Raw genomic sequence first — 23207 nt, forward strand, 5'->3', positions numbered from 1 at the left:
GCTTAATCCTTCTATCAAACAATCATTTAGTGCCTTGCAACCAAAACATGAAATACAAGAATTTTATTATGGTAACAAAATTTTGAAAACAGACAGTGAGAGCTGACAATTTTCATAGATACACAAAAAACATGATAGTAAAAACAATAACTCATCTTCTTATCGAAGCTTAAAATAACCCAGGACATACAGTTATCACGAACAATCGGCATATTGGAAATTAATATAGATTGAAATTTGACGGTGATTAAAAATACTATCATAAAACACTTTGTGTGAACATGTTTATTCGAGAATTTGACTAATTCTTTTTTGGTGACTATATTGGATTATAAACCCAACCAAATACATTAGAAAAATTTATCTTTTTCAACAAAATTTTTAGAAAAAATTGTGTAATTTTTTACTTTACAAATTTCTATTATGATATATATTTAAAGAACGTAATCAAACCGGTAAATATTCAATAATTAAAAAAAAATGTCGGATTTCAAAAAAAACTCAGTTAAAATTAATCCTATTATAATTTATAATTGAATTTTGAAAACAGAATATATATATATAAAGGCAATGACTCTAGTATTGTCAACATAAATTTCATTTTAATCGAAATAAATTTTTCTTTTTCACGATTAGGGTTCTTTTCATATTTCTCTATATAAATAGTAAAAACTAGGTCTCATCTACAGTCTATATTTTAAAATTGTAATAACTTTTGAACTATTGGTCTAAATATTATTTTTAAAACGTCATTTTCTATTATATAATTTAGTTAAATATGTTTGTTGCCTCTTAAAAAAATAAAAATAAACTTCTATAAGTTAAATGGTTTATTTTAAACATTAATTATTAATTTATAAATTACAAAATATGTGGAATTGAAACCAAATATTTTATAATATTATATTTATTTTGTTAGTAATTAAGTGGGTTATTATACTGAATACCCTAAATATTAAAAAATGAGTGTATTTAAAAAAAATATGTTAAGTATTAATTTCATTTTAAAATTTTGAATGCATTATTCAATCAAACTTGATTTCTATTAGCTATTTCATTTTCATATAATTATTATAATTTGAATCGAGTCCATATTGAAATCATTAATAACTAAGTAATAAATATTTTAAATTTAGTTTGGAAATTACACATAAATTATTTATAACTTTATAAATCAATAATAACTCCTTTTATGTTATAAGATGGCAACTTTTTAAGCACCACAGTATTGACAAATACGATCTGCTAAAAAATATGTTCTTTTATCACTAGTAATTAAAAAATTATTTTTATCGATTGCTATTCCAAAAATTGTAGCATATATACGATTATATGTCACAAAGTTGCTATTAAATACAATTTATCGAAATTGTTTCTAGGAAAAAATAATTAATTGTATATATTATATACATACGGCGCTGTAGTTAGGCATTTTAGGTACATTTCTGCGTGTAATTTTTTGGAAATATTTAAATAATATTTATCTCCTTTCAAAAAATGTATAATATTTTGTATATCTGTTTTAATCACAAAGTTTTATGATTATTTTCGTCATTTTACGCCATAACTAGAAAGAGATGACAAAAACAGCAAGAATAAAGAAAAAATAATCGTTTTAGGGAAGGTATTAAAGAAGTTCTGATTCAAATATTAGATTTTAAACCTTTCTACAGTACACAGGAAAAACAATGGGAGCTTAACCTCGTAAAATTACACTACACATTACTAATTACCTTACTCTATCTTATTTTAATTTATTATTATTATTAAAAAATAGTGGTTCCCATTTAAAATAATTATAAATAAACATTTTTATCCCTGAAGGGATAAAAAAAAAATTTAACTTTTTATTGTAGAGTTTTAAAAACTTAATAATTTTTCTTTTTACAAAAATTTTAAATAATCAATAGTTTCTGAGAAAATAAGTGTCTTACCAGAGTTCGATCACTCTGTATATATATATATATAAAATCATAAGTATACTATAAGCCATTTTTATAATCACACACTTAATTTAAAATGTTAAATGATAATGTTATTAATTTTTTTTATATGTCTGAAAGATCCTTATTTTAAGTCAAATGAAGAGATTGTAACGACTGTAAAAAATAAACTCAATAATAAAACATTATCATCATCGTCACCATAAACTACTTAGTTAATAAATAGATAATAAGTTTAAATAATAAGTCTAGTTTTATTTCAAGTCAAATATTTGTTTAACTCAAAAGGATAAATTACATAATCATACAAATGTTACATATTTTTACATAGAATGATAGTATTTTAAAAAGATATTTACAAAAATTAACAAGATGAAAAAGTTAACTAGAAATTCTCACTTGAGAAATATTTTAAAAAAAGAAGAAAATAATTGTAGAGACACTCAAAACTTAATTTTAATTTTTTAATCATTATCATGAGGAGAGGGGGCTTGTCTTAATGAACCAAAAGTATCATGAAATTTGGTTTTGATACCATTATCTTTAAATTCCAATACAACTTTATTAATTTTTTCAGAAAATATTTTATATTTTTATGAACGAAAAATATGCATACTGCGTAGTATTTTTTATGGTCAGAAGTATTACAAACTAGATAATCATTTTGCTTACCGTTTCCTTTAATTCCTTATTTTTTTAATGTCACTTCCACATTTGCACATTATATATGGTTTACTATATATTCCAATATAACTATTTAAAGTTCATTCCCAATTTTATCTTTCATTAACCCTACTACTTTTTTATTACAAGTGGTATACCGTACACATTGTTGGAGTCGTAATTGTATTTATTGAATTATTAAATTAAGTTTTTTTTAATTTAGAACCTGAGATACAATAAAGAAAGTTCTGTATGATCATAATGCAAATGTGTCACCATGCTCTAAATCTCCATATAAGATTTTTTCCAATCACTATATTCCTTGATCGACGAAACGTCATTCCTAGATTGTGGGATCTATTCATAATTTCAATGGAAAAGGCTTTGACGAGTCGTAGAAATCATAATATTTATTATTAATTCACTAAACAATAAACATTGAGATATCCCAATTTTAATCCCATTATCAATGTAGCTAATCAACTTCATTCTGGTCATCAGTCCATTTTAACTACCGTAATTCCAATATTGCCAAAAGATAAACATCAGTTTTTAAATAAAAATCAGAATATACCTCTAAAGTTGAATTATTAAATTTCTCCTAGATTTTTTTTTATGGGCTTAATCCTCATTTATTATTTCACTCATTTGTAATATACTACGGAACGCTTTAGGTGGTTACGTACATTAATTTGAACATTCTGGATTACAATCGAATGTGAAAATTGGTGTTAGAATTGATTCAAAATTAGTATAAATTACAAACTCTACGTAGAGTTGTATATGGAAATTTTGAAATTTAACCATGTGTTTGGTGGGTTTTCGGATGACCATTTTAGCCATTATACAGATTTCGAAATGGTGAGTGACTGATTTTGCTTTCGAATAAAAAAATATTAGGCAGTCATCTTATAAAAATGTTAAGATTTATGTTTCAAAAGTTAAGATAATTCAAACAGCTCGGAAATAAACAGTAATGTCCGAAAGGTCTTTTTGGTCTAAATAGTGTAAATTTACGTGGTTGTTAAGTTTATTTCTGATCACGTTGCAAAGAACCCGCAATTTTTCGTCGACTTAAGTATAGACAATTATACTTATGTTATTACTTTTTTTCTTCAAATTTTGCTTATGTTGGTGAGAAGTACAGGTATCTGCAAACCTCGAGTAGTGACGCGACTAAACCGAAAATAAACTAGCAGCCACACTCCAATAAAAATAATATTCCCCTCCACATTTAACATTTATAGTTAAATTTTTTCTAAAATGTAGTTTTAAAAAACAATCCCCTAAATATCTAGCTACTGCCTTGAGTTTCTACCTCTTCAGACTTTTTTTGTAATAGATGTGTAATAATAGTAACTCACTCGAGTATAATATTCCACGGTATTACAATAAATGGGGATATACTTAGTGTTTAAGTAATAACTAGTGTTCTTACATTATTATTATTGAAAATTATTTTTTCATACGTTTTAACTAAATCTAAAGATGTCTTAACAGCTGTATGTTCCCTGATAGCTTTATTAAATACTTCATTAATGCTGCTGCTGTTTTGTTTGACGATTAAAGGTGATGTTTCAACTATGCTTTTGAAGGAGTTTTAGAACAAGAAGAGGACAAAATCTGGAAGCCATTAGCATTTTTCTCAAAAAAACTAAATGCTAACCAACAAATATACAGCACTCATGATAGAGAGCTCCATGCTATATACCTAGCAGTTAAGAATTTCAGACATATGTTGCAAGCTAGGGCATTTTACATTTACATGATTACATTTTAATAATTAAAATGTTAAAGTTTGTATAAAATAAACGTGAGTAAAATTATAATACATGCTTACCATTAAAATTTTTCAGATGCTGGAGCCGTAATTAACCATATTTTTCACTCAATTCGATTTTATTTCATTTTTAATATTTTATTAGTTCCTATCAATTACATTGTATTTAAATAATAACAATTCATGTTGATATTTAAATATTATAGCACTAATTAGTGTTAAAAACTTGAAGGTGTCTAAAGAGATACAATTAAACCAGAAAGGAGACTTTTTCTCGTTTTTATGTATTTTATTTTTGTAAACCTCTTCACATATTGTGTTATTGTGCAACAGTTCTCAGGTTGCAGAAAATTTTCCAAGAAATTTTTATTTCATAGACGTTCTCGCACGCTTATTGTAAGACCTTTATAGGAATACTCTTTCTAAACAAATTATTTTACTGATGTCATATTATAGAAGTTACTTGTATACATTACTCTTTTTAATCTTATCTTTACTTTGTAGAATATGTTTGCAAATTATTAGATCAAGTTTAACATTTTATTCAATTTTACATATTAAAACTTAAAAACACGTGTTTCCTTATTTTACCCATCATTATTCTTATAATTTTGATTAGGGATTAAATTAAATGTAGCTAGGTTGCACCTAACTGGGGCTTCGTCTTAGGCCCGGGACCCACAAGTCTTGTGAAGATCTCTGGGTTGTCCTTACTGCCTACTGATCCGAAAAAAGTATCTGGTTACGTCGAGCACGATAAGTATTTTGCTGGGAAAATATTACAATGTAACAAAAATTTAATAAAAATTTAATTATTAAATCAGGAATATTCAAAAAGAGAAAATAATAAAATTTTTTGGGTATATGGTAAAAGTTTTTTTATTGAAGAATTCATCGGATCATATTCATAAATCATTTTAGGAGGGTATTTTTTTTTTTACTTTAGTAAACATGGTATTGAAAATTTTTTGATAAAAATCAAAGTGATGATCAAATAAACTGTTCTAAGGGAAGAACTCGTCCTTAAACTCTTTTAAATATAACTCTGGTACACACAATAATTAATGGTATATTTATTTTAATAATTATATTAACATTACAGAATAATTATAGAAAAATTCAGCAGGTTTTTATTCCATGACTTTTATATAAAAGTCAATTTTGATTATTTTGGTAAGAATGTTGGTTAATATGATTTGACGTAGCATAGATTTGGTACTGACTCTGATATTTAAATACATTGTTCTATTGACACATACATTGGTATAAATTGTTGCAAGACCATCGCCGTCAATAATAACTGGTAGCTAGTTTGAATGTAAACAACAGTTTGTATACATTACAAGCGACCTGTACCACCGACATTTTTGTGTGTATAATTGTTTTATACAAATATGATTCACTAGGGTGGCCCTCAAAAATCGAATGTCTTTTTTTTCTTTACGCTACCCCTTAATTTTTTTTTAATGGTCAAAAAAATGAGCTGTGCAAAATTTGGGACCGATCCGTTAAGGTTAACCCGTGCCCCCGGGCCTATTAAGTTGAGTCGAAGAGTCAAATTTAAAAGAAATAACTGATCTATGTCTCATAACTTTTTTTTCTCTTAACTTAGAATAATAAAAGTAAAACTCAAGTAAAGGAAATTTTACAAGAAATTCAAAAATAATAACTTCAATGTTGTTTTCTCAATAAATAGCCCACAAAAACACTACATACAGTAAAAAACATGTAAAAGTCTTAAAATACGTTATAACTGATTTTGTTGATTTTTAATTATTTATTTTCATTTTATTTTTTGGAAAACGCATTTTCGTTTANAATAAATACACTAACTGACAATACAGAAAGTATACCTATTAATAATCATAATTGATAATAAAAAATCCGTGACTGTGACAGCAATGTTATAAAAAACCAATTAGCTATCTGTATTTATAATCCCTAGTGCATTATACATGTATATTAACTCAAAAATTTGAAACTTTAAATGTTTATATCTAATAAACAAATAAAGTTATTTTAAAAATTCAAATGTCATTTGCTATTAAATTAAAAACTCAAACTTTTTATTTTATTTAAAATATGTGTTCTTATTTGAAAAAACTCAAGTTAATGTTTTTTAACCTTGAAGGGATGAAAAATATCATGTTTTTACTACATATTATTGTAGTGTTTTTCGAATCAAACAATATTTTCCTTACCAAAAATTTAAAATTTTAAATAGTTATTGAGTAAACGAGAGTCTTATCCTTAATGAATCACCCTGTATAATGCCTCAAGAAAACCAAAGAATGAAACTGCATTAATAGATGATCTAATAGAATCTATAAGTACTATGAAAAATGGCGAGATGGCAAAAATGATAAATGCAACGTTTACACTACAGAGTAGGGTATCCCTTATTTATAAAATTTAAAAACTACAAAGTGCCACCCCCTAGAATTATTCGAATACATGAAAAAATAAATTGTACGAAATTTGGAGACGATTGGTCAACTCTAAGACGTGCCCCAAGGGGGTTAAAAATAACCCACAAGGGAGATTTTTTAGTTTTTTATGTCTATCTCAAAAACTTTAGCTTTTGCGAAAAAGTTTATTCGACCTTTTTTGTAGGTATACAATTTTTCTATAAAAAGTATATATACAAATATGTTCGAAAAGTTCTTATTTAGCCCTAAAAAAATAAAAACGTATATGTTTTATTCTTACCGTTAAAACTGTTAATTTATAAATCGTTCATTATAAAAACATAAAAAAAATTCATTTAACCGTTGTTTTAAATTTAATTTTCTATACATTTTTAATTCGACATTTTTTCTATTATTTACTATTCAAAACCTACAATTTTTTTTTATTTTAATTAAAAAAAATACATCAGAGTAAAATTAATACCGTCTCAGTTTCACATTGAAGCTAAAATAATGTTCATTTACAAATTTATATACAACCAGAAACTATTTACAAAGAAAAAACGTACTAAAAAATTTACTACATATTTTAAATATTTTATCTTTTTTTAAAATTCTTGGCATTTCTTGGCATCTTTTGTTGTTTAAAGACAACAGTCAATATATTGGAGGAAAAATAATAGTAAATATTTTAAAAGTTATAAATGATTTGGCAGAGAGGGGCGTGAAACTCATAGAAGAGTATAATAATATTTTAACAAAAGTCGAAGCACAAAAATAATACCTACCTACAGATTGTTACAGAATACCGGCTTTGTTTTCCTAATTGCAATAAATATACATTATGTCGCAATAAAACCGATTTTCGGGGGCGTTGTCATGCTGGCCCTGCCTATAATTTAAAAAAAAAAAGTAATAATATCAACAATGATTGTTATGCACCTTATAATTCTTATGTTTTCTGAAACTTGTTAAATTTGTATTGTATCATTTTTTATTATTCTATTTTAGGATTAGCCCTGGCCTGAGATTTGGCGGTATTTAATATAATAAAAATAAACGGGTTTAACTGGTCTACGCCAATAAGCGATTCTACCAATATATTATTATATGTGGAATAATTTATATTCCCTTAGAGGAACTATCAAGGGTCGCATTACAATATATATATACATATAACACTTTTGGTTAACAACGATATAAATATTTATTAAGTAAAGAAATATTAAATAAATAATACAACCTGCTGGACACCTAGAGATGATAATAATCCTACAGGGAGCTGACGGCGACACGCACACTATTTACGTGATAGGTAATTTAAGTAAAGTATAAGACAAGAGTAATGGTTGCCATTATGGTAAAAAGTCAACTGTCGTTAGGGATATATTATTATGGCACATTGGTCGTGAATTCCAAAAGTGTTTATGTGTGCAGTCTGCCCTCCTGTAGACATATGTGTGTCACTGTGTCAACAATATAAACTAAGTCGGCGTTACAATAATAATATGTGATATGATCACATATATGTGATCGTATCAGGTGCTCCCACTATATTTTAGGGCTGACCTCAGACCTTAACAAAATAAAATAATTTGGGATAATAAAAAAAAATTTAATCTGAAATAAAGTTATTTGGAAAGACATTAACATCTTAGTAAGAACCTCTGGATCGTCGATGTCCACACTCCTAAGTTCGTAAGCTTTTGAGCTTTGGAGGAGCTTCCATCACGTGGGCTCTCAATCGTCGGGTATCAAGCGGTTCCTATGAGAAGCCCGGCCCTGTCGTCGACTTCTAGAATAGTCTCGGGGCCTCAAATAAACATCCACTATGTTCTCAAGGTCTGTTCAGAATGTTAATGTTTATTATAAGACATAAAAGGGTTTAGAAGAGCACGAATACAGTTGTAAGCAATGCATGCGTTCAAAATGTTAGTTTTTTTTTTAAAGAAATAATATAATATTTAGTATTTTACAATTAAAAATAGTTAAGTTATCCTAATGTATGTAGCCAAAACGTTGTAAAAAACTTGCATACATTTACAATAGGTGCCTTAATTTAAGTTAAACATGCATGCTAGAAGAATTATTATATGTATACATTGAATTAAAGTAAAAACACACAGTGACCATCTCATAAAATTCAGTGTCCAGTAATTTATAATGAAAAACATACATTTAGGGCATCTTTAGTTGGCTGTCTTGCGCCTATTGCGGGACGTTTCAAATTATTTATGGTTTATCTTAATCTAACAGTAGCCGTAATAACAGTTGTTTTTATTGATCTTGCTCTATTGCTGCAACAACTCAAGTTTACCATTAATTAATAAATTGGTGATAAAATGTGCTTGTAGAATTGAATATTTAAGGACTTGCATAATATAATAATAATATATAATAAATAAACAGACAATGCTGTAATGTGGCTGGGGCCCTAAAATAATAATATAGCAATACTATATGTATCAATAGTAATAGTAATTATGACTTAATTTTCTAGCTAGAAATTACTACTCACCCAATGGTCGACAATAAAGAGCGGATAGAACATAAATATGTACGAATCGTGATAATTTGATGTCTCGGTGATCAAGTCGCTATATACGAAATTAAACGAAGATGTTAAAGTCGTGGTTCAGATGTTCTATAAAAAAGGGACTGTGGCTCAAAATATAATAACAAAAGTCGTGGTAACAGTCGTGATATTGACGGTGGCTGTGACATGGCGGTGGCAACGACTGGCTATGAAAAATGGCGAGATAGCAAAAATGGAAACCAGGCATTTTATAGTGCAACTATTTTCCATAGTGCAACTTTTGCACTATAGAGGTTAATCATTAACCTAGTTATTTGACTACTTGACTATCTGACGTAAAGATAAACAAGGGAAATCAAGTTTGGAAATAGTGAAGTAAATAGTTATATATGAGTAAGTATGCAATAATTAATTTTATTCAAAATATATTGATATTTATAAAATTATATTTTACAGGGGAAATGATTGGAATACAGCCCTTAATTCAAAATACAGAGGTACTGTGACAGCGAAGAAGTCTTCAATAGAATTATTGATTAAAATGACCCGTCGAATAAACTCCGACAGAGGAGTATTTTTAAAATCGAAGAGTGTCTAGATATTTTTAATGTAACTCTTAGGAATTAATCGGATTTATTGAATATTCTATACAGTCGCCACTGTGGTGAAGTATTATTGTCAATGCAATAACAAAATTTTTTAAAGAGTCTGATAATTATCAATAGTAGGTAAGTATACTTAATATAATTAGTGTACTTTAATATAGCATGTACTCTTAATCCTTCTTGGATTAAATAAATTCGAACACTTTAGCACCAAATTAAACAATATTTACATTTTTAAGAATTTTTAAGAGTTGAAACAGCACAATATAATGATATTCCTTACGTATTAAGAAGCAAAGAGAACCGTTGTTGCAATAAAACCGATTTTCGGGGGCGTTGTCATGCTGGCCCTTCCTATAATTAAAAAAAAAAAAAAAGTAATAATATCGACAATGATTGCTATGCACCTTATAATTCTTATGTTTCCTGAAAATTGTTAAATTTGTATTGTATCATTTTTTATTATTCTATTTTAGGACTAGCCCCGGCCTGAGATTTGGCGGTATTTAATATAATAGAAATAAACGGTTTTGACTGGTCTACGTGAATAAGCGATTCGACCAATATATTATTATGTATATAATATATTATATAATTTATCAAATAACTATATGAACCTTTTTTTTCTTTAAAATAACATATGGGCTATCATAGCTATCTAAAAATTTAGTACCCTTTACGGAATTTTGACTAATACTTTGTTTTCCGCTTTAAACGATTGAAATTCATTTGAAGATAAAAGTTTTTGTTTAGTCTGTTCGGATTGTTTCTCTAATAATTAGGGTAATGTTTTTCTAATATGTTTGATTTTATTAATTTCATTGATCACGATCCTATCGGAAGGTTCAATTAGAGCGATATCAAACATGCTTTTAGGATTATAGCTGTGAAGTAAATAAAACGGTATATAATTTGTAACCGAATGTGTTTAAGTACTATAAGCATATACAGCGTACAGTAAATAGTCTGCCCACTTATTATTATCCTAAACGTAATGCGAAATCATGTCTATTATCGTTTGATTTTGTCTCTCTACCTGACCTTGGGAAAAGGTGTCAGATTTTTTAAATATTCCAAGTAAATAAAAGATAGTTATTTCAATATTAGATAATTAAGTATTACCTAGTATTTAAATATAAAAAAAATTGGATTTGTTAACTTTTCAAAATTAAATTTTAAGTATAACAATTTAAAAAAAATGTCAAATTTTCACCAATTTTAAAAATTATTAGTTATAATTATAGTTTTTCGGTTATTTCCTCAATTCACATGAAAGAGGAAATTTNATTATAGTTTTTCGATTATTTCCTCAATTCACATGAAAGAGGGGATTTTTTTAATTTTGAGAGTAATATTTTCAATTCAATGAAATAAAAAATAAATAGAATTTGTAATGTATATTTAAAATACTCACTTTTTGTTCTTCTTTTTGGAGAACTGATTTTAATTGTTCATTATTGAATATGACAATAATAGCTAGTATATATTAGTTGAATAAAATATTCAAATAGATTTAATTGAATACAATAAAATTTTCCTGATTTTTTGATGACTTAAACTTATTTGTTCAATCTATTTTATACATCTTATTAGATAATTAATTACAATTGGATACTTTCCCATAATTTAATTGTAAAGAATATTTCTTATAAGAATAATTCATGGTAAAATCCCATTTTATAAGATTATTTCTATAAAACAATAAAAAAATGATGACGTAAGTGTTAAATAAACAAAAATATTATTAAAAAAATATTAAATGTATAAATGCTCCTACCTATATAATTTCTTCATGTTTAAAAGATCTCTATTAAGATTATAAATTTGAATTCTTAGCATAATTAAGTCTTAACGTAAATTTATTTTGTAATGATCTCTTTATATTTTCAAGATACTGGAAAAATATTTTATTTATTAAATACAAGTTCAAATTCAATAAAAACCAATACAGTGGAGACGCAGCATAGTTGGTAAAAATAAAGATGATGTTATATATACATATTATAATATTAATTAGCATAATCTATTAATAAAATCATTGATGAGAATCTGTTAAAATTGTGCATTTTAAAATCAAAAGATATTCTTATAAATCAACCTATTTGTTCAAAGGGAGAGATAAAAAATGTCATACCTAAAGCTAGTTATATGGAAAACATTTAAAAACTCTCAAACCATAACAGTAACGAAAAATATTATCATACCAGAACAAGGAGGTCGCGGCTCAGTGGTGACGTGGCATAGTTGGATCAAATATAATGATATCTGACAATGATTAAAATCACTATCAAAAATAAACGCTTCGATGCAAATCAATAGATAGTGTTTAATTTTAAAAAATTGTTTAATTATTCCAAAAGCTAAATGATTTGCTATTTCCTTATTAATATCCTGATTAAAATAAAGTATGTTGAATGAAAAAGGGATATAAATATTATTTCTCTTAAAAAATTTTTGTTGATACACTTTTCAATAAGTTATAGCATTATAAAGTTAAAAATGTAAAAAAAATAAAATCGAGAATTTTCACACAAGTATAGCATTCGGTAGCTATTTTTTCTGTGAAGACAAAATAAAGTCCCAAATTTTTTTTTCATAATAAAGAACATTACATTTGCTTTAATTTAGGATATATATAAAAGTGTTAGACTTTCCGAAACATTTTCAAAAGTTAAGTTGAACAAGTTAATTTTTTGTGAAAAAGTTATCATTTTAAATCCCCCCCTTTGGACAGGTAAAGAGTCAGATTTATAATAAAATATACTTATATTATTTATAGCTAAAATGTACTGAATAATAGGTAATGCTATCATGCACCTATAAAAAAAAAATTTTTATTTATAAAAAATTGGTCATTTTTTAAAAAATTATGACAGTTTTAAGAAAAAAAAATTGAAAATATTTCGAAAATTAGCGATTTTTAAATTTTTAGTTTTTTTTGGAGCTTTCCCCCATTTACGGGAAACGAGGAAAATTTTTTTCAATTTCTGAGGGTAATGTCTTCGACTAGATACGATTTGCGATCGATTTCTTTCGACGATACGTCAAAAGAAATCGGTTTGGTGAGAACTGAGAAAAAGTGGTAACAGACACACACAAAAAAAAAAAATAACACGTCATAGTAAAACCAATATCTTCTCAGCTTCATATCGAAGCTAAAAAGCCTCATAATATATGAAAATGTTCAATTGCCTTGCAAAATGTTTCTCTAAATACTTACTAATACTATTAATATATATGGTAATACATTAACGACTATGTTAAAACTAGATCAACTGTTAATAATTACTATCTTAAACTTACCAATTCATATACATCTTATATCTTTCATATTTGTTTTCCAAATCCCTAATTATTTTACTTTGAATATTTAACTTTTCCTGCAAATCTTTAATATTAACCATATCATTGTTTATTAAAATTTCCTTATTTTTTTTGAAGTCTAAAATAAAATTTAATACACTTTAATTTATTAAAAATGACCAAATACAAAAAAAAAAAAATNTTTCGACATTTGTTTGATCGTTGTTTTTATTTTTTTTTAAATTAAATATGTCAAACATTTTTGCCATTGTAGCGAAAAACAAATAAAAAATGAAAAAAAACTACTGGTAATTATTATTAATGAATATCAAAACGCGTTGAAAAGGACTGGAATCTTACAAATGAATAGCTAGGTGTGTAAATACAAACACTGTATCACTGATATCGTGAAATAATAACTATTAATAACTCCATAATATACTAGAGGTCACGTGTTATAAATATACATATATATAAACTTTAATCTATACACGCGTATCGGCTTAACGCTGGGTTTCCCGATCCCATGACTGTAGTTTTTGGCTCTTTGTGTTACCACATACGACAGAACAGCGAAAATAACATTTATAATTTATAGTATATTTTATGACCATCACATTATTATAAATTAGGTATTATTTTATTCAGTACTAAACACAATATCATTATTAAACAAATATTACTAGTAAACTACTATTAAATTTAACAGATAGTAAAATGTAACCACAATTCCACATCAGACATATTTTTATAAAAAAAAAACAATAAAATTTAATATTTTGTAAACAGAATTGTGGATAATTTAGAAAGAATTTTTAAGAGGGCTTCTAAAATTTCAGGGGGGCTAAGCCCCCCTAAGCCCCCCCAATGTCCGCCTATGCGTCTCATATTAAATTAATTATAAGACTAAATTTCCAAATATTTTTATATCATTGATATCTCACTAACGAATGTACCTTTTAGTTCGAGTTTACTGGAAAATAATTATTTGAAAATAATATCATCTAGTTCTGAGGAACTAATAAATATAATAGACAATTATGAAATAGAACGTTGGTAAGTTAAAAAACGTATTTTTGCTTTGATGTTATAATTATTCAGCTAAAGAAAAAATATTAATTTGGTGCATTTAGTGACTCTACGTTGTTATATAATAAAGGACGGCGAATAGTAACAGTACAGTACAGACCGTTATACGGAGTGGACGTTGTACGACACCGTCTTGCTCTCTAATCAAGTTTGTGATTACGTAATAACAGTTGTTAGATTATCGCGTACCTGATATCTTTCGTATGACAAAGTGTATCGATCTATTGTTATTATTTTGTATTTTTAACCTCTATCAAAAGCATATTACATCCGTCAAGATTATTCTGTGAGTTTAACAGTTTAGCTTATTTTACGAACAAAATTATATTGAACAAATATATAATTGTGTTGTAACATACATTTGAATTCCGTTAATTAAAATTATTATAACTTTTACAAATTCTTACCATGCCAAAGTCTCCATCTAATAAAACTCTTGTACCGTCTGACTCAAAAACTAAAATTATAGGCGATTACTCAATTAACGATGTAATGAGCTCTCTCAAAAGTTTACATTCAGAAATTCAATTAATTAAATCAAAACTTTTCACTCAAGAAAAAACCTCTGAAAGAATACTTGAAAAAACTGAATCTCTTGCAGCTGATATACTATTACTTAAAAATGAAAATATAGAACTTAGAAAAGAATTAGACACTCTTCGGTCAAATTCCTTACTAAACAATAATTCCTCTTCTCACCAATTCAAATTACCAATAGATATTATTCGGGAAACTAAAGAAAGAGAATCTAAATCTAAAAATATTATAATTTTCAATGCACCGGTTTCGACTAATAATGATAAAACATTAGTCGAAGACTTATTAATCAAGTTAAATCTACAAATTCGTCCCTCTTCCATAAATAGAATTGGTAACCAAACTAATAAATCTAGACCAATACGTGTTGAGCTTGAATCTACCGAGGCGGTAAAATCAGTCCTTAAAACTAAGAGATTGTTGCTTACACTGCCTGAATGGAAAAATATATGGATAACTACAGACCTCACTTCGTATCAAAGAGAAATTTTATCTTCATTGAAAAAAGAACGCGATTATAGAAATTCAAATTCAGCAGATAGTACCTGGTTCATAAAATTCGTTAACGGATCGCCAACATTAGTAAAAAAAAACTATTAAACAGCTCAAGTATACATAAAAATAAGAATAATTATTTTAGGAACTTAAATTGTAATATATTATGTGGTTATTACCAAAATGTACGTGGTCTAAAAACTAAATTAATAAATGTAAATTTAAATATGCCCAGTTTAAACCATTTTGATTATATAATACTAACAGAAACCTGGCTTGATTCTGATGTAAATGACGCTGAACTTGGTTTGATAGACTATAATATATTTAGATTAGACCGTAATACTTGTAATAGCATGCATAGTAGAGGCGGTGGTGTCCTAATAGCAATTCATAAAAAATATTCCTCTAGATTTCTTCCTTCCTCAGCCATAGACTGTGAACAACTATCAGTAATGATCAATGTCAATAATATAAATATCATAATCCATTCATGTTATATTCCTCCAAATAGTTCTATTGATCATTTCCAAAAATACTGTTCTGAACTTGAAAACTTAAGCATTCAGTATCCAGACAGCATTCTTATAATAGCTGGAGATTTTAATTTACCCGGTATCTCGTGGGACAATTCTAGTGCATATTCTCACATTAATGGTTTAAAAAATAGTAAAACTGACATAATTCAGGAGTCAGTGGCATTAATTCAGTTACATCAGCATAATCCTATAAAAAACTCTCACCAAAATATATTAGATCTAGTTTTATCCAACAGATGTGACCTTAGTGTCCTAGAATATAAGTTTCCTATTGTACCTATTGATCTAGCTCACCCACCTTTCCAAATAAATGGTCCAACTATTAATAAAAAAAAAATCCTTAAATACAAAAATTCTGTTTTTAATTTCTTACGGGGTAACTATGTTGCAATGAATGCTTATTTATGCTCATTACACTGGAATAATATTCTCTTAAATGAACCTAATCTATCTTCAGCCATCGACACTTTTTATAAATTATTATACGATGCAATCAATAAATTTGTACCTAAATTTAGTGAAAATACACACACTTTTCCTAAATGGTATAGTAGTAAACTAAAAAAATTAATACATGAGAAAAAATTGAACCATAAATTATATAAACAAACTAATATTATTGAGTATTATTATGAATTCTCAAGATTACGCGCCTTATGTAAACGTGAATCCAAATCTAATTACTCATTATACATAAAAAACCTACAATCAAACTTTACTCATAACCCAAAATTATTCTGGAACTACATAAAAAGTCAAAAGAAAGATAATAGTATTCCATCTGAAATGGAATACAATAATATTAGGATGAACAATGGTCCCGATATAGCTAATTTATTTAGTGAATTCTTTAGTTCAGTCTACTCAACCACTCAAATTGATAAAAATAATTATCACATTTCCACCCCTGATTTGATTGATATCCCTCAATTACAGTTATGTGTATCAGATATATATTCAGGATTAGAAAACCTAAGTCCAAAACCAAACCCAGGTCCTGATGGCATTCCTGAAATCTTATTAAAATCTTGTAAATGTGCCTTGTCAATTCCAATAACTCTTATTTTTAATTGGTCACTATCTAGTGGTGAATTTCCGTCCCATTGGAAACATAGTTTTATTACTCCAATCTTTAAAGCGGGACTAAAGGATTCCGTAATAAATTATAGACCTATTTCTAAACTCTCATCCCTCCCAAAATTATTTGAAAAATTACTTGAGCCAACAATATCACGATCATTTAAAAATATATTATCAGCCCACCAACATGGATTTAGATCTGGCCTATCAATAGAAACAAATCTTCTCTGTTTTTACTCAGATATTTTAGAGCCCATTGAAAATGGTCTTCAAGTTGATGTACTATATACTGATATTCAAAAGGCATTTGATTCAGTGAATCATGAACTCCTCATACACAAACTTAATTTGATTGGTATTTCAGGTAGTCTAATTCATTGGTTTCATTCATATTTAATAAATCGATCTCAACAAGTAATGGTAAAAGGTCATCTTTCTTCTAAAATTTGTGTCACATCAGGTGTACCCCAAGGAGGGCACCTGTCCCCTTGGTTATTTTTAATATACTTATTTGATGTGGATATTTGTTTTAAATTCTGTAAATATCAACTTTTTGCTGATGATCTAAAATTATATTATACTATATCTTGTATAGAGGATTGTTATCTACTACAAGAAGATTTAAATAGACTCTCCATGTGGTGTAAAAAAAATTGCCTAAACATAAATGTAATGAAATGCTCTAAAGTGTCATTCCTCAGAAATAAATCAAAAATTGAATTTAATTACATTATTGATAATAATACTTTGCCTGAATATGATGTCATAAAGGATTTAGGCATCACGTTTCAGACAAACCTCCAATTTTCTACTCATATCAACCAAATTAGTCTTAAGGCTATAAAAACTCTGGGATTTCTGTGCAGATGTACTAAATCATTTGATGATATACACTGCCTTAAGGTTCTTTTTAGTACACTTGTACGTCCTACTTTAGAATATGGGTCCATTATATGGAATCCTACCACGTCATCTCATATACAACAGCTTGAAAGAGTACAAAGAAAATTTATTCGTTTTATAGGTTTTAAACGAAATTTAACACATAATATTGATAATACTTCAATGCAAAGTTTACAGTTTAACCTAAAGCTTGATCCTCTTTTAACACGTCGTAATATGCTAGACACATCCTTTTTATTTAAACTTATTAATGGTATCATCTCCTGCCCTCCTCTTCTAGATCGTATAACATTTAACGTACCTCAATATAATACACGATCATGCCTTACTTTTAATGTTAAATTACACCGCACAAACTATGGTAAAAATAATCCGCTAAATAGAATTTTAACATCAGGTAATACATCAAACTTTGATTTCTTTTTTGATAGTTTATCAAACTTAAGACGTCATTACTTAAACTGTTAATCTATCGAAATTATATAAATTTTATGTGTGTATTTTTGTATTATTGATTTTATATTATCTCTAATTATTTATTTCACAACTATTTGTGTATTCCTTAGTATGTAAAAATATTTAACTTGTACTTGAGCCTACCAGGCGTTTATTCAAATAAATAAATAAATAAATAAATAAATAGTAGACATGAGTCATGTATTCAGTCAAATCCAAAATTCTGGTGATCATGTCGCTGATCTTGGCTGTAATTTTATGAACGTAGAATTTTTAAATGAATCTACTAAAGGTTTTACAAGTAGTTGGACCTTTCGATGTAAAATGTGTAATTCAAAAATTACTATTATGTCAGAAAAGCATAACAACTCTGGGATAATCCTTTTAAACAAAGCTGCTGTTAACGCAACGGTAGCTGCTGGAATTGGGTTTACCCAACTCTCTGAACTTACTGCAGCAATGGACATTTTATGTATGTCACCAAGTACGTATTGTAAGTATAATAATTTGTTGAGTAAAGATGTAAAAGACAGTTGCTGGGACGCTATGAGCTTAGCTGGTATTGAAGAGAAAAGATTGGCATTTGAGTTGGGTGATGTTGATGTAGATGGCACACCAATGTGTCCTGTTATAGCTGACGGTCAGTGGAGTAAAAGAAGTTACAAAACAAAGTACGATGCTTTGTCAGGAGCGGTAATTGATAAATTAATTTTTGTAGATTTATCGTCAGTTGTAAATGTATGTACTTTATAACAGGCTACAATTATTGGATATAGAACAAAAAAAATACTATTCGTAGGGATTCGTAACCGTTATTGTGTGATTTGTGAAAGAGCTAAAACAATGGATAAAAATCCCAAAGTACATGAATGTTTTTTAAATTGGTCCAAAGGAGCAACGAGTATTGAAGCCGATGCTATTGTTGAAGGATTTTTAGCAAGTGTTCAGATGCATGATTTGAAATATAATAAACTCATTGGTAAGTACACTGATTTTACCTCAGCTTGAAATTAAATTTCGTAAAATATTTTGTACTTTAGGTGATGGTGATAGTAGCGTCACCAAAAAATTATCAGAAGTAATGCCATATGGTCCTATGTTATTAGTTGAAAAAGTGGAATGCCAGAATCACTTGCTTCGTAATTATGGTCAAAAGCTTATGAGTCTTACAAAAAAAAAAGAGTACCCGTGTTACTTAAGAAAGTTTATTTCAAAAAATATTATGAAATTTCGGACGGCAGTGACAAAAGCAATAAAATATCGAAAAAATGTCGAAGAAACATTATACGATAAAATTGAAGGTATTTAATACAAAAATATCTGATAATTTCATATTGTACTTTAATCATCAATATTGGTTATAAATGACTTTTCAGGGGGAGGGGGCAAAAATGACTATAAAAAAAGATTCTCAGATTTAGTAATGTACAGTGTACATTAACGAAATAGTAGCTAAACATACAGCGTATACAATATGTTTTGTTACAGCATTACTATCACATCCGCCGCTTACATAGGCCCCATTAGAAAAAATACGATCTTACTAAAATAAAGTCCTTTTCAAAAACTGTGTAATATTGAAAATCGCAATATAAATTTTATCCAAAGTAAAACTTTTTTCACAATTACAAGTTATGTTTTTAAATTTTAAAATATATAGTTATGATTATTTTAATATTATATTATTTTTTTACATTAAACCCCTACTTTAGTAGTAATCATACTGTTTCATCTTTATTATTATAGGTTTGCGAAATGATATTCTAAATGGACCTTATCATATTTTTGGTGAACATACTAAGTGTCAAAGTTATTTTTGCTCAGGTCCTAAGTTAATTAAAAATAATTTAGTGGTTGATGTAACGAAATGTGGATTAATGAAATTAAAATAGTCTTACCTCGAGTAACAGATAATGCTAAAAGTTTGATTCTTGATGTCGATAATAATTATTGTCAACAGCTAAACAGTATAATAAACAAGCATATTGCAGGAAAAAGAATAACCTTTACGCAAAAACAGTCTTATAACATGCGAGTAAATGCAGCAGTAATTTCATTTAACTCGGGTGGGAACTTTTTACACGTGATGCATAAACAAATTACAAATAACAGCCCCGGTAAGTTTTTCTTTCATAAGTTATGAATCATAACTATCATACATAATGTTATATTGTTTTTTATTTTTAGGAATTGCAGGAAAAATTTTTTTAAAATATACATCATGTAAAAGATTAAATTTAACTAAACGTNGCTGTATTTTTATTTATATTAATAAAGTTGTTTATATATCGAGCATTGTTTAAATCATCTGGAACTTACAGAAATAAAAAAAGTTTAAGTCAGGGACCCGATGAATTTTACGGTTTGGCCGAGCCTTTAGTCGATATGTTACCTGAAACTGAAATAAAAATAAAGAAAGACGAATTTATTCAGAATTTAACCTTATCACAAAATGATAAAGATTTATTGGAACGCGAAACTAGACAAGCTAATAATCAAAGATGGTTTGTTGAGAGGCGAAATAGACTAACCGCATCAAATTTCTGTAAAATTTACAAAATGCGCCCTCGCACTTCTTGCAAATCTACAATTCATGATATTTTGTATGGTAGTTCGACTTCGTCTTCTATGGAATATGGAAAACAAATGGAAGATATTGCAATTAATTCACTAGAAAAAATAATAAATAAAAAAATTGAAAAATGTGGTTTATTTATTGATAAAATAATTCCATACTTAGCTGCAACTCCAGGTATATTTTTGATATAATAAAGCTAAACAATATGATATATTATTTAAATAAACACAAATAAAAAATTACAAACTATTTATCAAAAAATGATGTATGTTTGAATTATTTAGATAGACTAGTAGAAACAAATAGTATAGTTGAAATTAAATGTCCTTTTGCGGTAAGAGATTGCAATACTCTCGAGGAAGCAATTTTATCAAAAAAGGTTTGTAAGCAATCATTTTACATTATTTAGTTAATATTTTAAAAATTAGAACTAATTATAATGGTATATTACGGACCCTCCAATAACATATTATAGATATGATGTATTTTAATATTTTTAATTTTACTTTTGATAAGATATCTTACATAGTTAGTAAAAAGGAAAATTACCAACTCAAAAAAGACCATCAGTATTATTTTCAAATACAGGGACAACTACACATAACTGATCGTCAAAAATGTTTTTTTTATGTTTACACTCCAAAATGGACTTACTTACAAATAGTTTAACGCGACGACCAGTTTTGGAGTACAAAAATAGAATCTTTTCTAACTTTGTACGTATGTTGAAAATACGTAATAATATTCATACTTATATATTTGTATAATAAAATCCAATAAAAGTGATAAAAATGTTTGAATTAAAAAAAAAAGATAATAAATTATGTTTTAGATTTTATGAAGATTGTTTACTGAGAGAAATTATAGATCCACAGTACAGTAAGCGATTGTTAAAAATTGACATTATTGATCCACCGTATATAAAAGAAAATATTATAAAGTATGATCTTTCAAAAAAAAAAAAAGTTAAAAAATAAACATTGACCATTACAAAAAAATAAAAATAAAATATATTTTGTTCTTTTTTTTTTTTTTGTTCCTACAGTTATTATAATCATTTTTTTATAGTTGTAAATTACGAACGATGAGTTATTAAATATTGTGTTTATTTAAGTTCAAGTACGTTCAGTAAACATTGTTCACTAAGCATAAAAATCAAAAATGGAGAGAAACATATGGAATGGTAAGTATACGTGAACTGATAGGCTAGACGAACTACCGAGAAAATCTCAGTGGGTCCCTCGTAAATATATGGGCCTACATTAAATGATAGGTGTAGGAACTTCTAGATGCTATGATAAAACAACTATAAACTATATGTCAGCCACAAAACAATAAGTAAAATATTTACGCTAATACGATAGAGTTTTTCTTAAAAAAATTTATGAGCAAAAAAGAAAAATAAATTAAAGGTCCTGAAGGACCTTGGGTTAGGTGCAGTGCAAGCGGGTTAACGAAGTAAAAATCTCGGTGGTCCCTTTTTTCTCTATCAGATTGCGTAAGAACAAAATGTCCATGAATATACAAGTGATTAATATAGTTCAGGTTCGGTAAACTAATGTGAGCATAATTCATTCCTGTGACTTTTACATTAGGAGAAAAGAGTTACTCAAATGAAATTATTATTTTTTTTTTTTTAATCGCCTAAATTAATTTAATTTATTTTTATTTAATTTATTTATTTATTGACGCCCTTATCGGGCAATAGAGTGTACAAATTATTTAACATAAAGTATTCACAAATTTATAATAATAATAATAATACATAATGCTATAAATTTTGGCATATAGATGGCATAAATTTATAAATATTAACTATTATACAAATACATAGACCGAAGACTAGATTCATTATCAAAGTTAAAATAAAATGAAATTTTGTTACTTTCTCTTATCATTCGACTTATGGGTTCATTATAGCTATACAATTGAGAGTGAAATGACTCATAAAAGGTAGTCGCAGAGCGTGTATTGATAGTAGGAACATACCAATTTATTTTTCCAAGAATTTCAGGACAATTTATTTTATTGTTTAATAACTTATATATGAAGGAAACATCATTAAATTTTCGTCTCGATTCGAGAGATTGTAAATTCAGTTTAGATTGTAGATCATCAACTGAAATGTTTAACCTCAACTTAAATATTACAAATTTTAAAAAATGAAGTTGTAAATTTTCTAATTTACGAATATTGCAAATTTGGTAGGGGTTCCAAATTATTGAACCATATTCAATACCTGAACGAATAAGTGAACAATATAATGTTTTTAAACATAGTATGTTTTTAAAG

The 23207-nt window shown here is 27.2% G+C and overlaps 1 protein-coding gene across 4 annotated transcripts; it reads left to right on the top strand.

The window, feature by feature from the left end:
• The first annotated feature begins 18517 nt into the window (after positions 1–18517).
• LOC126900652 (uncharacterized) lies at positions 18518–20588 on the top strand. Of its 4 annotated transcripts, none has more exons than XR_007702893.1 (5): positions 18518–19030; positions 19094–19316; positions 19378–19638; positions 20084–20458; positions 20525–20588. XR_007702893.1 is itself a non-coding variant. In XM_050676527.1 (5 exons), exons 1-4 carry the CDS (start codon positions 18530–18532, stop codon positions 20227–20229), a joined length of 1131 nt encoding a protein of 376 aa, XP_050532484.1. In that variant the 5' UTR covers positions 18518–18529; the 3' UTR covers positions 20230–20273; positions 20329–20582. The 4 variants fall into 4 exon arrangements, 2 of the variants coding, with proteins under 2 accessions (XP_050532484.1, XP_050532483.1); XR_007702892.1 differs by having other exon boundaries at positions 20084–20454; XM_050676527.1 differs by having other exon boundaries at positions 20084–20273; positions 20329–20582.
• Positions 20589–23207: the final 2619 nt, after the last annotated feature.

This window comes from Daktulosphaira vitifoliae, unplaced genomic scaffold (genome assembly GCF_025091365.1).
Source record: "Daktulosphaira vitifoliae isolate Bord-2020 unplaced genomic scaffold, ASM2509136v1 Scaffold_3, whole genome shotgun sequence".
In the NCBI taxonomy this organism is placed as follows: Eukaryota; Metazoa; Arthropoda; class Insecta; order Hemiptera; family Phylloxeridae; genus Daktulosphaira; species Daktulosphaira vitifoliae.

Bases quoted from the DNA above. Each gene is read 5' to 3' on its own strand.
- LOC126900652 (XM_050676526.1), top strand. From the start codon at position 18,530: ATGAGTCATGTATTCAGTCAAATCCAAAATTCTGGTGATCATGTCGCT. The intron at 19,031-19,093 runs GTAATTGATAAA...ACTTTATAACAG, and splicing joins ACGATGCTTTGTCAGGAGCG to GCTACAATTATTGGATATAG. The intron at 19,639-20,083 runs GTATTTAATACA...TTATTATTATAG, and splicing joins ATTATACGATAAAATTGAAG to GTTTGCGAAATGATATTCTA.